General features: G+C 40.8%; 1 protein-coding gene across 1 annotated transcript in view; it reads right to left on the minus strand.

Annotated features, from left to right (window-relative positions):
• LOC134533884 (PDZ domain-containing protein GIPC3) overlaps positions 1-13200 on the minus strand; it is an 83844-nt gene extending 70644 nt beyond the window's left edge. The window contains exon 1 of the mRNA XM_063371646.1: positions 12570-13200. Coding sequence (XP_063227716.1) covers positions 12570-12833 — 264 coding nt within the window. The 5' untranslated portion in view covers positions 12834-13200. The remainder of the gene's footprint in view (positions 1-12569) is intronic.
• Positions 13201-16882: the final 3682 nt, after the last annotated feature.

Below are 16882 nucleotides of genomic sequence, written 5' to 3' on the forward strand. Positions count from 1 at the left end.
AGACCGCATTTCACTAACACCAGTCACTCACACATCCATACAGTAGGTAAGCTGCGGAAGTGATTATGCCGAGTTTGTGATCCGAAGATGCTTGTAGCTGGCTAGGTGGCCTGGACCAGCTCGCTCCACATCCTGCTGCTCGCGGCTGCCAACGATCCTGATAAAACATATGGATGAATGTACGGGGGTCCGTTAGCATGTAGTTGCTGCGGACCTTGTTTCATGGCTATGGATATTTTTTGTATTGTATTATTAAACATTTGAATTCGTTGGGTCACGACATGCACGTGAAAGTACGAGGTGATACGTTGCAACCTTCAAGGGGGTAGATTAACAGAATAGGATCACGAGAAAAGAGGGGGGAGGGGGAGGTGGCTCGGGTCTTCCCTGTAGTTAAAAAGCCTCTCAATGTGGAGGCAATCAATCGTACGTGTGAAACGAAGGATGATGAATGTAAAAATAACGCCAAAACTATGGTGTTTTTTTTTTTAATTTGGCTATTAAAAATATTTTTGAGTTTATTGAATGTTGTAGAGGCCGGGTGAGATGACTGGTGTCGGCTGGATGCAAAATCCCTGGGTCGCGTGTTGGCCCCCCTGCCTGCCCTTCTAGCCACCGAGCCTGGTCGAGAAGGCGGCGAGGTGAAACCCGGCTGGCGGCAAGGCGCGCGCGAGCCCCGCCCTGGCGCAACGGCTGATTTCTCCGGACAGTTAGTCACACCGGCACACCGGCACCGCTCACTGGTGCACGAGGTCAGCCGGGCAGGAGGGGGGGGGGGGGGGGGGAACCCTGCAGGCGACGCCTCGGCTCCAGCGAGCTCTCGGCACACCTGTAGTGGCGTGCAGTGCCTGACTAAAGTTTAAACACACAAGCTTACTTCATATAAAATTACCTTAGATTTTTTTTTTTTTTTTTTTTTTTTAGTTATTTCATGAAAACGTACAGACCACGAGACATCTACCTATTTACAAAAAAAAAACATTGCGATACAACATTTAGTTTTCAAGATAAATTTATTTTTATTTTCGATACTTATTATAAAAACCCACATTTTTAAAGTATAATAATTTTTGTAAATACTAAATATTTGGCTGATTTCAGTATCAATTTTTTTCCCCCAGTATTTTAAGATTTGTAAAATCATTTTGAAAAATTAAAAACGTTTAAAAATTTTGTTTACATAAGAAATTATATATATTGTTTTTAAATTTCCAAAAATATAGAGAAAAAAACCATGAAGTGCCTTTGCAGGTTTAAACATGAAGATAAATGTCGTAGAGAAAGCTAGTGAGACCTTACGGGCAGCATTCGATAGCTTGCTGTACAAGCTCATTTCAAGAACTTATTTGTCTTATTTAAAGAACAATTTCAATTATAAATAACACATTTTCTCCCACCCAGCTCCGCACAGAAAAATCTGCCAGTTTAGGTTACGACTGGCTCTCTGCAATCTGACCCCTTGACTAGCTTTACGTTTCAACTTTGCTAGGTCGATTGCGTAAGAAACAACATGGCGGCAACTATCGTAAAGTCACTGTCTAAAGTTGTCAATTACGTAAGTGAATTAAAGGTTATAGCTCACAAGTCAAGTTAGTTTTTTTTTTTCTGTCTTTACATTATACTAATAATAAAGGGATTTTTCCTATAAATTTATTCAGATAGTTTCCTTGCATTTGTTGTTGGGTCACAAATTTTCCCACCAACCGAAAAAGATCATAATATTGCTTGACATAATTGGGGCTCTTTACAGCTATATATAAATTTAACTTCGATATTTTTTTAAATAATGCCGAACGTGATACATATACGCAAATTGTGTTTTCAACTACAGTTCTGGACGCGAATCACAATTAATTTTCGGAACCCGCCGCTAGAATTCATTGCCGAAGCAGCTACGTCGACTATTGAATCATTCAATTTGCAGACCGAAATTTAAAACTATAAGTATAATAAAACGATTCCGATTAAAGCGAAAAAAGACTTGAAAAAAAATTACTAAACCCCGGCTTTGGACTTGATTTTCGACAAGGAAATTTATTAAGATCCTGCCCATCTTGTTAAAATTCACTAAAAAGTTAATACTATGAAGTTTCCCTTTGGCTTTGTGAACTTTTGTTGGCAACATAACGCCGCAGATGGTGGCACCGTTGTTACACATTTCCGTTCCAGGCTACTTCAGTTCCATTCACGAAATTACTCAAAACCAAGTGCCGTAGCACGAGAGACAAGATGTTACACACAAAAAAAAAAATCTAAAAACACGTAAATGCTACTGTGGCCATAACTGTACTGTCTCGCATAACTTGAAGCCGGCGCAGGGTCACCTCCGAGGTACATCGGGGTGCGGGGCCGCGCGACAGGTACAGGCGGGGGAAGGGTGGTGGCACAGCCCCGTCGAGAGAAGAGCCACCGCCTGACCTTGAACCTCGCCGGCGCGACACACGCGCCTGCTGCCGCATCAGCGCGCCCGTCGGCACCTCTCCCCATCTCTGCTCGCGGGACGGTCACGTGATACGCGCGACTTTGTTCGGCAGACACCGCGACGTTGGTATTTTTGTAATTTGCGTTTCGTTAACTTCCAAGCATGAAAGTCGGCACATTAACTTACAAATTACCGAATCACCTCCACGTTAGGTTAACCTCATACGATTTCTCAATACGTAAATAAGTTAAAATCAAAGTTAATTATTTCATAAAAAAATATAGTGTTATTTTTAAGTTCATACGAAAGAGTGTCAAGAAAAATCAACGATTTATCTAGCAAATTACAGAATTCTTATTTTATTGGTATATTATTTCACATCTACATTGTACACCAGCTTTACTCTCCTCCAACTAACGCTAGATCCAAGTGTTGAAATTGGAATCAGGCCAATTTCAAAGTAATTATTTATTTAATTAATTAACAAGTGTGAAACAAACTGGAAGACTGACCGAACTATCCGCGCCAAAAGTCTCGGCGGGGCAATTCGTTGTAAAAGGGCATTATCGCACAGAAAATGGTCGGTTGGTTCTTCTGTGACAGCGGTCTACAGTCAACAGGCATATTTAAATACTTTAAACTTTCTGTAGTTTCCAAAGGCCAAACACACAACCTGTGACGTAAATTTGTTACGGGAAAAGAGGGGACAAAAGTTTTGTACGCGGAGTTAATTAAGTTCAATATAACACGGCGGTCTAGGTCTGATGGCATGCGATAAGAGGAAAAATTTTTTATACCAAAAATGTTTCTCTTAAAACTATTTTTGGCGTTCTAATTACGTTTATCATCCCCATTTTACAGTTATTATTTTGCAAGCGCAAGCGTGCCCCAAAAATGTGAGGCTTTCAATTCTATAAACACCCCCCCCCCCCCTCGACATATACCAACCTACGCCCACGGTAAAAAAAAAAAAAAAAAAAAACTAATGTTAAAATTGAACAAATCTATTAACAAAACATTTTCATTACTTGCTAACGACAACACCAGACCAGCGATTGGTCAAATTTCTAATTTTCCTAACAGACCAAAAATGAATTGCACATAACAGCACTCCGCGTTCCTGGTTCCAGCTTGACGTATACTGAGATTGACGGACACTGAAGCTAATTATTATCGATTTGATTTTACCGTACGATACGTTTTAGGTCAATTGATTTGACAAATCTATCGAGCATATTTGATTAGACGACTGCGTCGTCGTTGCAACGCTAAGAATATGGAAATTCATCACCTTTACATCGCCCTGACCCGTGCGATATCCCACCATCATATGATGTGAAATGTGCCAGATTACAACCCCCACAATCACACACACGCTTCCACTCTTCCTCGCATAGAAACAAATTAATTAAAAATGTATTTTTAATTATTATCTTGGCAAATTATTGTTATTACTGTAGTTCACACACCTGCAAAAAAAAAAAACCACTTTGCCTACTTACTTGAGCCTACCAACGCACATGTAGCACCTTCGTTGCGCACGCAAATACGTTTACGTATATTTGAGTCTCTCTGGAAAATAATGACGCAAGTCAAGAATTTGGCTGATCTGAATTTGCCATACCATATAATAATTTGCCCGTTTCATAGGAGACATATACAGCGTATCCACACAAATTTGTGATACAATTACCGTATATTTTCCTTAATTAGATTTTCCTGACTATTTAAAAATAGCTTACCTATTTTCTGGTAATCCTCATATCCGGCTTAGAAGAACAGAATCTAAAAAATGGTATTTGACAGTGTACTCTAAAACACCACCTGAACAATAAAATGCTTTCACATTCTGGGTGATGGCAGAGTGGAGCACGACGGAATTTCCATGAACAATTCCAACCCTAACTTTCCAGGTTGTGGGCACACCGTTAATAGCCAACTCACAGCTGCACAATTTTGAACCGTCTGACATGAAGCAGTTTTTTTTTGCCACCAACTTTTTTTTTTTTCGATTTTCACATACCAATATAGCGGACGTTTGTTTTTATTTTTATAAGCCGTTTAGACTGATTTTTTTAAAAGACTGTAGTTAAACTGTTCGGAAGAAAATTATATCAAAATACATATTACTGTTCATATATATTAAAATGTCCAAAAAGAATCTTCATAATACAAATGTAATGATATGAGTTGACAATTTTTTTTTTTTCAATTTAACCTCTAATACAGGTACAGCTGGTACATTTGTAAACAAATGGCCGCCATGTTGGTACGTGTAGCATGGGCGTCGCAAGGATATATTTTTTGGGGGGGACTGCAATTGATTTAGTTGTTGAGGAATATCCATCCCCTGGAAGAAAAAAAGCGGGGGGTCCAGGGGTCCTCCCCCGGGGAAAATTTGGGGTTTGAAGGTGCAAAAAGGTGGTTTTAAGGCAATTTTCTTTCCTAAATATTCTAATTATAGTTGGTTGCAATATATACTTTTTTTTTATAAAAAAATATTTTCAGAGAACAAATTTGTAAAAACACAGTTCTCACATTACCACGATTGGACTAAATGCACCATGCGCAACATATGGGTTATATCACAGAAATCATATTTTTAATATAACCACGAAACTAAATATATTATTGGAGGGGACGAAATTGAAGACTTTTATTATTGGGGCGGGGGGGGGGGACGTGTCCCCCCGTCCCCCGTCCACCCCCAGTTGCGACGCCCATGCGTGTAGTACACCGAGATCCCCCTCGTCTATAATCGGACCTTATGCTTGAAGTGTCCAGGAGGGTAGGTGACTGGCGTGACGGCCGAGTGCCAGACAGTCCGGCGCTGACCCGCGAGCCCGGGGATCAATACCCCGACCCGCCTAGCACGGCCCCGACTGCCAGCTGTACGGGCGGAGCCGGCGGTGCGCAGCGCTCCGGGACAAGCAACGCGATTTCAAAACTACTCGAGATGTCCGAGTGGGGGTCTGTCAATTTAAGAATTGGCTGAGAACCGAAAAGTGTTTTGGTTTCCGGATAGGTTTTTAAACTATTTTTTTTTTTTTTTTAGAAGAGTGAAGTGTTTTCGTCGCAGATTGTTGAAAGCACTCAAAAGAGACTTTCATTACACCTTTATTTTAATATCTCCGCCATATAATGTTACAGTCACCGCTCGCATCCCAGTTCAGAGCTTTGCGCTAAGTGACGACTCCGCGCTAGAAGCACAGCACATACGCTTGACCAGGCGGGCCCCTTAACCAACACATTTCAGAGTTATAGTGCCAACTCTTTCTTTTATATCTATCAATGACTATCTGTGGTTGTTACTAAAACGAAACCAGAGTAAAACGAACAATGTTACTGCTTACACAGATTAAACCATTACAGGTATAGGAAAACAATAACCACGCATGCGTTCGAAATAAACTACATACACACTAGCGGACGCAGGGGGCAAATACCACCACCCCCCTCCCCAAGTTATGAAAAAAAATTGCAAAATAACAGTGAAGACAATGTTAGAGTGAGAGAAGCCACGTCACCTACGGCTACCACTGTAGGGCCATATGCCAGTGTCAATAGGAATGCAGTTTTTATAATATGTGTTCAATTTTTAATTTTTTTCCTATTTTTATGCATCTAAATCTATCTCCATATCTATAGCTCTCTCCATATATATACGTATATATATATATACATCCCTCGCTCTATCTATCTATATATATATATATATATATATATCTATATAATCTATAACTCCACATCTGTTATCTTCCTACCTATATCTTTAAAAAAAAGAAGACGAACACACAAATTAATATATATATATATATATATATATATATTATATCCTTTTATCTGTCACTGGTATAACATAGGTACCTATATAAAAACACACGCGTATTCGACTGCAACGTTGTGTCAAAATTCTAAAGCAATCGGCAAAGAACTTTAGGAGATTTAGGAATTTGAATCAACGAACATTTACATTTTTATTTATATAGATGTATATGTGACTACAGACGGTGCATGCAATGCCAATCATTCTATTCACTCGATGAATATTGGTTGTATTTTATTATGTGTAAAAATGTATTATTTGTAATTTTTTTGGTCTATTGTTTCTTAAAACATCATACAATTACTTTTTAAGGTGCCGGAAATTCGTTTAAGAAACTATCATTATGATTTTTTTTTTTTAATTTGGGACTCCCCCATTCAACTCTTCGGTAACTCACCCTCCCAGAAGTTGTAAGCTAGGTCTGGCACTGGGATCTGGAGCTGGCATAGCACGGCGGTGGAGCGCGTGACACGACCCTGAGCCCAGGAACACTACACCACTCCCCCCCTCCACCCCTCCCGCAGAGCGTCACCTTCCTGTCGCCTGAACAATGTGCGGCGCCCGCGCTTCCTGCCCGCGGTCAACCCCTGCCGGTGTTCCCCGCTCACCCGGGAGAGCAACCAGCACCCACCATTACGGTCACACACGCACCAAACATACCGCAGCCGTCGATGCTGGCCAGCTTTCCGTGGCTCTCTATCTCTCCCTACACGGCATTTGGTACTAGTCGTCGCATGTGGCGGATATCGCGAACCAAACTTCACAAAGACAAACGAGAAACTTTATTATAATTAATTTTCACGGGATGGGCAGTATTTCAATGAGTTTCCCGTTTGAAAACCAGGTCTAAAACCGGGGTTTAGTATTTTTTTTTCCAAGTCTTTTTTCGCCGTTTCATTATACAATTTAAAAATTTCTGTTCTGCAAATTCAAATGATTCAACAGTCTCTACGTGTGACTGCTACGACAGCAACATCTAGCGGCGGGTGCGGAAACTACGTGTGATTCGCGTCAAGAAATGTCGTTGAAAACTCAACTTCCGTACATTTATAACGCTGGACATTCTTTTAGTGAACTCGAGGTTAAATTTACGTGTCTGTGAGTTTTGTATTATAAGTTCACTAGCGACCCGCCCCGGTTTCGCACGGGTGCAATGCTGAAACTAAATATACTACAGTATGTCTTTATATAAAACGTTCGCAGCTTTTTTTGTCATTAGACAATACTAACATGTTTTCTTTAGAGGTTACTCTCGAAAGAGCGACATATAAGTGGCCATGTGAAAAACACTCAACGCTCAAATCTAAGCCTGCAACGTTAAAAGTTTGACCCTGCGATTTATTAATGGTCATTGCAATGCGCCGCCTGCCCCCAGCCAGTACCGCCACAACCGCTATGTCCCTGCATTTTAAATCTGTTAATATCTCCGAAAATATTCATTTAAATTACATGCTGTAAAGGGCCATATTGGTCTATATTAAATGCACAATGTATTTAAGGTACTTAATTGGATAAGGAATAATGCTGTATTGCTTAAAATCACTTCGTAAATAAGCCATTATTTCTCGTAAAAAGTAAAGGATAAAAAATGGTTATTGTGGGTTATCCCTAAGAGATAGACATATACCATCGCGGACTTTTTTGTAGACCTTTTTAAAGTGTATAATACTGTAGTACATATAAACCTTCCTCTTGAATCACTCTATCTATTAAAAAAAAACCGCATCAAAATCCGTTGTAGTTTTAAAGATCTAAGCATACATAGGGACAGACAGACAGCGGGAGGCGACTTTGTTTTATACTATGCAGTGATTTGCAACATGAGAACACATGAATTTGCTCGTTACCGAGGTTAGATGTTACACATCACTAGCGAGTACTGATAAATCCGCTCACTATTTTTGAAATTCAAATTTAAAATGTTACATTGAAAACCTGCTGTGCGTTAACACATTACATAAATTTCACAAATAAATTTAGTAGAAAATTAAAAAAAAAATACGAATAATATTATAGCAAAAAGTTAAAAGGCGATGGAAATTGACAATTTTCTAATTGGGAAACGCGCGACCGCCATTTATGTCGCGCTGAGGTGACAGATGTGTCGAACGTTATTGGTTAAAAGAATATTCGTGTACATCGCATCGCGCTATGGTGATTCCAGCACGACGATGGATATAGTACGTTTCAACCATAGACTGCAGTGTGCATTTAAATGGGCATTTACTGTATCTCTTTTCAACGAACGATTTCTGTTACTAGCGCTATCCTTGTTTCGGTGTGTTCTGTTGAAAGATATACGCCACAGCGCAAAAACGTTTTCGACAACTTTGTAATGTAATGAACATTTTTGAAATATATTTTCCTGTTGTATTTCATCAAGAGCATCATCTGGTAATATAAATTATTTATTTCCAAGGAGTTTTAATTGGAAGACGCCATCCCGTTTTCAAATTTTATTTTTCAACGTACTGTATACTTAAAATTAAATTATTTTTGCCCTTTTGAGCATTGCAAATAATTTAAAGAATGCCTTGTTATTAATAGTGACGGACTGCTGGAAATATTTTCTCCTGTGAAATAATAATTGCTGTTTAGCATTGATTTTTTTTTATGTCAAAATGACTACATAGGTAATAGCCACTAATTTAAAGTCTAAAAAAAACAGTAAAATTAAAACGTATTATAATTAATAATGATATACAAAAAATGTGGTACCGGTAGTCGCACTCTACTGAGTACTGCAACCTAAGCGTGAGACATGCTATAGACAGAGTCCTGTCGCCGGTGCACGGGGCCAACATTGGCTTCTTGGAACCCCAATAGCACGAAAGACACGGTGCGACAGCAAATATCGCATTCTCGTGAACAAGCTGTTTATAACAGCGCAAAAAACAAAAACAAACAACTAAACATAAAATGTGTTTTGCCATTGCATTCGCAAGTGTTTGTTTATTAACGGAACCGTTTGAGAGAAAATAAAATCATTTCATCACGATTTAATATTTATCTCAGTAACTTCGCGCCCACGACGCGATGAAAATAGAAAGAAAAACTTTATATTAGGTAAGTGTGTCAACCCGCGAATTCTCAAATTCAACTGGTGTCAACAAGGCCATGTTCAGTTTAATTTTTACAAACGGTACTCAAACAGACACATTCTTGTTTAAAATATATATGTATGTGTGTGTGTGTGTGTGTGTGTGTGTGTGTGTGTAATTCTAAGAAGTATGTAACACAAACTGGAACGAAATTTGGACATAATACAGGGATAGATTATCTAACCTCAACAAAGCGATAGCTGCGTTCGACAAAACACTATCTCTCTCACACATACGCAGTGGTGATGTCACATTCATTGTGTTCACGTGTCTAACTCACACAGCGAAACTTATTCGCATTATTATGGCTATGCAGTTTATGACTGTAAACAGATTGGACACGGGCTTTTATTACCCTACAACAATTAAAAAATTAGAACATGTATCATCTAATAACACAAGCTTTCCAAAAATACGTATTTCATTTAACATCTTGAAAATAATTTCATGGACATACGTATGTGAAGGTTTACACTGATTTTCAAAGTAAAATCTAAAAAACGGGCAACTAATATGAATAGAAAAACACACGGTGGACAAGCCAATAACAGCTGATGTCAAATATTATATTCCTATACAGCACTGAGAAACACATTGGGCTGACAAGACAGTTCCGTGAAAAACAGTAGGTACACATGGAAAAACAACCACCTTGGACAACCCAGCGACGCAAAGACAAGGCAACGATGAAAAGAAACAGACAAAACTGGACAACACGATGATGACGGCACGAATGGACACAGTAGGCTTTGAATGGTTCAGGTTCTTGTAATTGGGAAGATTGATTCAATAATGTAGTTTTGTCATAAGAAACTTCATTAACACACAGAACAAAAAATCATGCGATGTCAAAAAATTAAAAACATAGACTGCATAGACCTGCAAAATTCCGTAAATGAAGAAGTCAAAAGTGGCCTGTCTGTGCTGTAATAATTTTTTACTAATTTCTTCCACGAAATTTCAGTATCGTCTATGTTTTAAATTTTTTTTTAAGTCGCCTGATTTTGGCTTGTTTTCGATTTGTTTGCATATTTATCCTTTTTTTTCCAGTCATGGATGCTTTTTATGACATAGAGTGCATCAGCAATGATGCATTGCAAGAACCATTCAAAGAAAGTTTTAAGGAGTGTAAAAACCATTTTTGATATCCAATGCTGTCTATGTACGATGCATAACAACATTAATACAAGTTTGTATTACTAGTCAAATGCGTGTGGGCATAGACAAAATTACCAATCCCCGTACTTCCCCTTTAGATCTCCTCCATCACTCTTCCCAGCCACCCCACGGAGGAGATGCAATCAACACGGGAGTACTAGAACCCAGGTTTATGCGACTTTTCAACATTTTGCTTCGTCGCTCTGAACTGTAGCTGCCGAGTGAAGACAGTTTTGCTACGCACATGAGCATGCTCATATGAGCTCAAAGCGTTGGTTTGTGGAAAACGACCAAACGTGGACAGCTTCGACTAGCCGCTAACAGGGAAGTTTTAATATAGGTACAGATGTATCGTTACACGGCTTCCGACAACCCACAAGAGCGATGCTTAATTCCCCTAGAAAGGGGTCGGCAGACTTTCGAGTGAGATGAGCTGCAACATGTATTTTCTCTGTATCTGCATGTAATTTTTAGATGATAATATAAGAGATAAAATCAAAATATTTTATTCACAAATTCAACACAAGTCTTAGGGAAAAAAAACACGTTAATTTAAAAAAAAAATACGATAGTCATTAGTAGAGCTCTACTAATAAAACAAGAAAACATTAATTATTTAATTAATTATAAAATTTAAAAAAAGCACACATTTAGGCGCATGCGGTGCGATGGTATGATTGCGAGAGCACAGATTGACGACATGCGCTATGATTGTGCTCGGCTTTTTTTTGTGCTGTCGTAGCGCAATGAGTTGTAGAGCCGTAAAATGCTATGAAAAAAGCCGCATGCAGCTCGCGAGCCGCGGTCTGCCCACCCCTGCCCAAGCCCCAAGGTACAACCGACGTCACTTCCCGATGAGCTGCCTATCCAGAGTACACCGCAGACTGTGCTGTAATCATGACCAGCAGTGTAACGTAATGAAGAGGAATCGTAGTTTGTAATGACCCATCCATAGCCATGAACCAGCCCAACATCTGCTTGCAATGGTTGTCGGAAACAGCAGAAAAACTAAATCAGGTCCGCCCGACCACAATTCAAAATTACTATTATGGATATAACAGCGAAATAGTAGGTACTTAAAATTAAGGCATAGGCCTACAATTCTATGCCTAGCAATTTTCTGAAGAAAAAAATATTAAAAAACTGTATAAAAATACATTCGCATAATTTCAGTTGTTTCTGAATACATATAGCCTACTTGGAAGCGCTAACGCTTCCACACAATGAACTTCACACATGTGACTAACCACTATAGTCCATCGGTCCATGGTTCTTGTCGAAGTTATCTTCGAAAGGTGTAAAAAAAACTACCAATGGTCCAATGAGAAACGCAGTTCTTGTGTAAAATGGTAGGCTAGTCATTCCAGTCGCTCTCCCAATAATAAAGCTGGAATTATAATTGCCACTGTCCATCCGTCGGTCACGTGACCTGCAGCGAATTGGATGGCCCGAAAAATTCTATCCAACCGTCACAAGTTTGGCAACGAACGGATGGATTATACCAATGGTTTTGGCTGCGTCAAGTCAATTGTCACAACAATACGAGCCTATGCTATTTTAATTAAGCTGTTCAAATGTTTTGCATAATAACAATGCGGCTCAAACTCATGCCCAAACAATTAAATCACAAAATGTTTTCTCAAATATGCTAATACAATAAAAACAAAAACACTACACAGCAAACAGGATCAATATAAATTTCAGCGATTGTTGGCACTTGGCAGCACTATGGGAAAATAAGTATGGACGGAAGATGTTAAGATGTAAATTGCTTGGCGTTGACGGACGGAAGCGACGGGCTATTGTTAATTCTGGCTTTACTTGAATAATTAGTCTCTCTCATTGCGTCGCGAAGGCAACAAAGATTAAACCGTTCTAAAAAAAAAAAAGGCCGCTCTGTCCGAATATTAGCACTTACAGACATTGCAATTACAAACTAACATCGCATTTTATTTTAAAGACGTATATTTTTTAAATTAATTAAAAATAATACTCTGAAACACTAAGTTAAGAAAGAAACTATTATAGTAATAATATTTTGAAGGAAAATAATACAACTTACGTCCTCAGGAGGAAACTCATAGCACTCCGCAATTTTTTGATAAAGTTCACGAACGTTTGAAAACCCAGAAATCAGTCCCGTTGGGCTTCCTTGGGCTTGTTGACAATGGAACACCAATTTTGGACGACCAATAGAAGAATCTCCCGGTCTGTCGTGGACACTTGTTTTGTTTTCGTGCTGCTGTCTACTTTCATTTGAGTCGCCGTTTTGACTGGTCGTTTCACCAACTTTTCTCATAGCAGGTTTTTTGTTAAAAAGAGGCATTTCGACGTTCAAACTAAAGCACAAAAACCTTAAATCAACGTTAATTATATATTAGTCAATGACAAAACAATCGTTTGCCTTCTCACATCTGCACTGCAGAAACGCAGATTAAACAAAAAATTCAATAGCATTAATACATTAATAATCACTAATTCGCCACTTGAGATAAATGAAACTGATTACACTATCACACGCATAACAATTAATACCACGCTATGAAAACCATGTATCAAAGTTCACATTCAGATACATTACCACCAACTAACTACCATTCTAGACGCGCGCTTCAATGTTGTTGACTAACCAGTACCCTACTTTGGAAGAAGATAAACATTGAGGTGGCATTTACGTTGTTAGCGCTACCTGTGAAGTAAACTTTAAACTGAAAACTAAAACCATAGAGTAAGAATTGACTGGAGATAACTCATTCTGACAATTTTATAACTCAGTATTGCCATATTGTAACACCTAAAACTTTGTGGCACTGGTATTTGATCATGTTTGGCATTCAGAAAGAATAATTTAAAATTATATTCGTAAAAACTGTCACTTGCTTAAAATGAAGTTTTAAAAAACTTTCTACAAAACGCAAACATTTAACTTCAACAAGAGCTTAGAATGAACCACAATAAAGCGTGGAGTATCAACTGGACAAAAATTTTACCTTAACATAGTAAACATTAAGTAACTTAATGCATATATATTCGCATCCTTATTATTGCTATTATGCTTGTTGAGTAAACCTATATAAACCCTGTAACACAGTAAAATTCTATATCCAATAATAGTTTACCACAATATTGAATAGGTTATATTAGACAAACTACGACTTTCAAATCTCTCCATCAAATAAAGTTGGACAATAACAATAAACAAATTTAAAAACCTGTCAAACTACCAATACATTTTATGTAATTCAAACATTTCTATTTTATTTAAACTGAGAATAATTAATTACTTTTTAATAGAAAACAAGACTTTTAAATGATTCTTATACATTTTTAACCTTAGAAATAGTTGTTACTTCAAATAGCATTATGAATAGTGTCTAATGAAATCCCTTCATTTTTAATAGGTATAAATATGGTAAGTACTCACTTGTGACAGGTAATTACCTATTTTATAAATAACATTCACATTATTTTACTCTTATTACCACATTAATCTCTCACATGTCCTTTGTCATTTTATAGATTCCACACAATTGGCAACGAAATATATTTCCGTTTGCACCCGTTCTTATTAGCAGATTTGGTCAACCATCCAACTGACATCGTTCCAAGTGCTCCCTTCGCTCACACAGGTCGTTATGTTCCCTCGACGCCTCACAAGGATGAGGGGGGGGGGGGGGGGTAGTTCGCGGCTTGAGGAGTCCTACTGCGCTTGGGACATTTTTGCGGGAAGCGGGCTCCGTGTGACGCGCAGCAATGCGGAACGCGGCAGTCGAGCTTCAGACCTGGACCAGGCAAGTTGTGTGTCGCGCCTCGCAAGTGAACAGTTCCGCCGGGGACCGAGCAGCTCCGCCCTCACCGGGCCACCACCTCTACCGATACAGCTCCCTGCCAGCCACGTGGCGACATCACAACCCTGAGGATCTCCGCTCTACCTGTGAACTGGCCCACAGGGTCTAAACTTAGGCTAGTTGGCGCCCTCAGCGACTGCAACATCGTAGCAGGGACCGGTAGGGCGACACAACATATATTTAAAACATTAGATGAATAATTAATTTCTCTGTCTGGCAAAAATGATATGCGTGAGAATGCTATAGGAATTTCCACATTTCAGTTGGAAGGCCGTGCTGCCTGTCAGGCGCAACTATCATGTGGGGAATGGCCAATTCACCATCTGTGTATCCATAGTGACACAGTCCCCGTTGACTGAATCCTGAATTAATGAATTTAGAATGTGGAATTTTAACTCTAGGGCGGGGTTCTTTGCCTCGTGGCTGCAGGCAGGGACGTGTCGACAAAGGACCCCCCGGGCTGTTTAGGCCACCCAGGATGCCATGATGATTAAGAGAAAACACTTGAGTACAACTGAATTTATTAACACGTTGACGACAGTCGTCGTACCCTCCCAGATACAGAGGCCGTACCTTACCACCGACGCGGGCCTGAGGGGGCCTGTTTCCCCCCAGTGAACCCCCAGTGTGTGCATCGGCCAGGGACGCACCCGCGTGCGCCCTAGCACGCCAGTGAGCCAGTGTTAATGTGTAAATGTTTCTGTGTGTATATATTTTCTTCCCAAATGACCGTGACTTTGTTTTAAGGGTGTAAATAATGTAATTGTCATGTATTAACTATCGTGTAATAATCTTGTAATTCTTGTAAACGTGTCGCAGTGTCTGTATGTAAGCGCGGCCTGGCGCTCATCCGCGTCGCGAGGGGTGGCGCTCTCCCACGCCGGCCGATTTCCCCTCCCTCCCCTGCAGCCCGCGCGCGACGGCCCGCGGGCGGGCGGGGAGAGCAGTTGAACTCAGGACTCGAGCAGCGGCGGACGTGCGCTCCGCTCCGCGCTGATCGCGAGACGGGTCTAGCTCACGGTCCGGCGACACCGCCACAGTACGAGCATTTCGCAGCAGCCGTGCTGCCTACGTTGTGCCGCCCACGCGATTGGGTGTCCGAGTTATGAGTTACGTCACGAGTCGGTCAACATAAGACGCGTAAGCATAGTACGCATCGCTGAACTTTCGCCGACATTACGAGTCAGTACGTAAGAACCGCGCACGCATCACGTGTCTTCGCGAGGGACATAGTTACCCGTTGCTGAACTTTCGCCGACATTACGAGTCAGTACGTAAGTACCGCGCACGCATCACGTGTCTTTGTGAGGGACATAGTTACTCGTTGCTGAACCATCGCCGACGTTACGAGTCAGTACGTAAGTGCCGCGCACGCGTCACGTGCCTTTGTTACGTGGGAAAACTGACCCTACACGTCGGTACGAGCGGGCCGTACGAGACGGTCTCCGGAAGTCCGGGTCTTCGGGGACAGGGCGCGCACCCCGCGACGGATCCGCCAGGCCGCGGCAAGCTCTCTGAACGCAATAAAAGAGCTCGTGGAACGATTAACGTCGAGTGGTCCTTTCGATCTACCTGTCATTCTACTTCTCCATGCCTCCAGGTCCCGCATTTCCCGGTCCCGGCCACGTCGGCCTGGACCCACACCTCTCCGACGAGAGCAGTACGGGCATAACACACATTTCTAGCAAACGGGGAAATAGGGACCAGAAGCCGAGGGACGTCAACGTCACATGGTACTGACGTCGTACCGACCATGGCCTTTAAGCCCGTGCTCCGCACCGCCAGTATCGTATCCCGTTTACGGAGCGCGCCCCTTGCCCAGCCGGATTGAGTCAGGCGAGCGCCCCGGGCGTGACCTCAATAGACAACAAACTTCATTAACAGTCACCGCGGCCACTGGCCCAGTAGCGGATCCAGAGGGGGGGCTAAGGGGCTCAAGCCCCCTCCAAAAGCATCTGAGTTCACTATTGTTATAGTGTTTGCCTTGATAAAGCCTAGCCTCAGCTGGGTCAAGCCCCTCCCAAACCAAAATCCTGGATCCGCCACTGCACTGGCCTTAATTAAAATGCCCGTGACTATGATCGTGTAAGATTAGAAGAAATCCAACTAAAACGGCTCACAGTGAGACAATATGTTGATAAATTTACAGTCGCCAACTTGATGCCACAATTCAAATAATTAAATACTACTATAAAACAGTTGTTAAGCCTTAAGCACACAATTACCAGGTGCTACCTTTTAATTGAGCACCTGGAACATGTTTTTAGCTTATAATAGAGCAAATTAAGTTAATATATGTTTTTTGACGCCGACTCACAAAGAAGAGAAAGTTTCACTTCCTTGCGAGGCGACCATGTCCGGCAGTCTCGAACCACTCCGCGCCGGGAACAGACGTGTGTCCGTGGGCAGCATCCAAGTTTTCTTTCTGTGATCATTTTATTCTGCACTAAATATTTAAATTTAAACCTATTATTAATTCATAAGCTGCCCACGTCGACTCGGCGCGTATTTTACAGAAACGGGCCTA

This window comes from Bacillus rossius, chromosome 7 (assembly GCF_032445375.1).
Source record: "Bacillus rossius redtenbacheri isolate Brsri chromosome 7, Brsri_v3, whole genome shotgun sequence".
Classification (NCBI taxonomy): Eukaryota; Metazoa; Arthropoda; class Insecta; order Phasmatodea; family Bacillidae; genus Bacillus; species Bacillus rossius.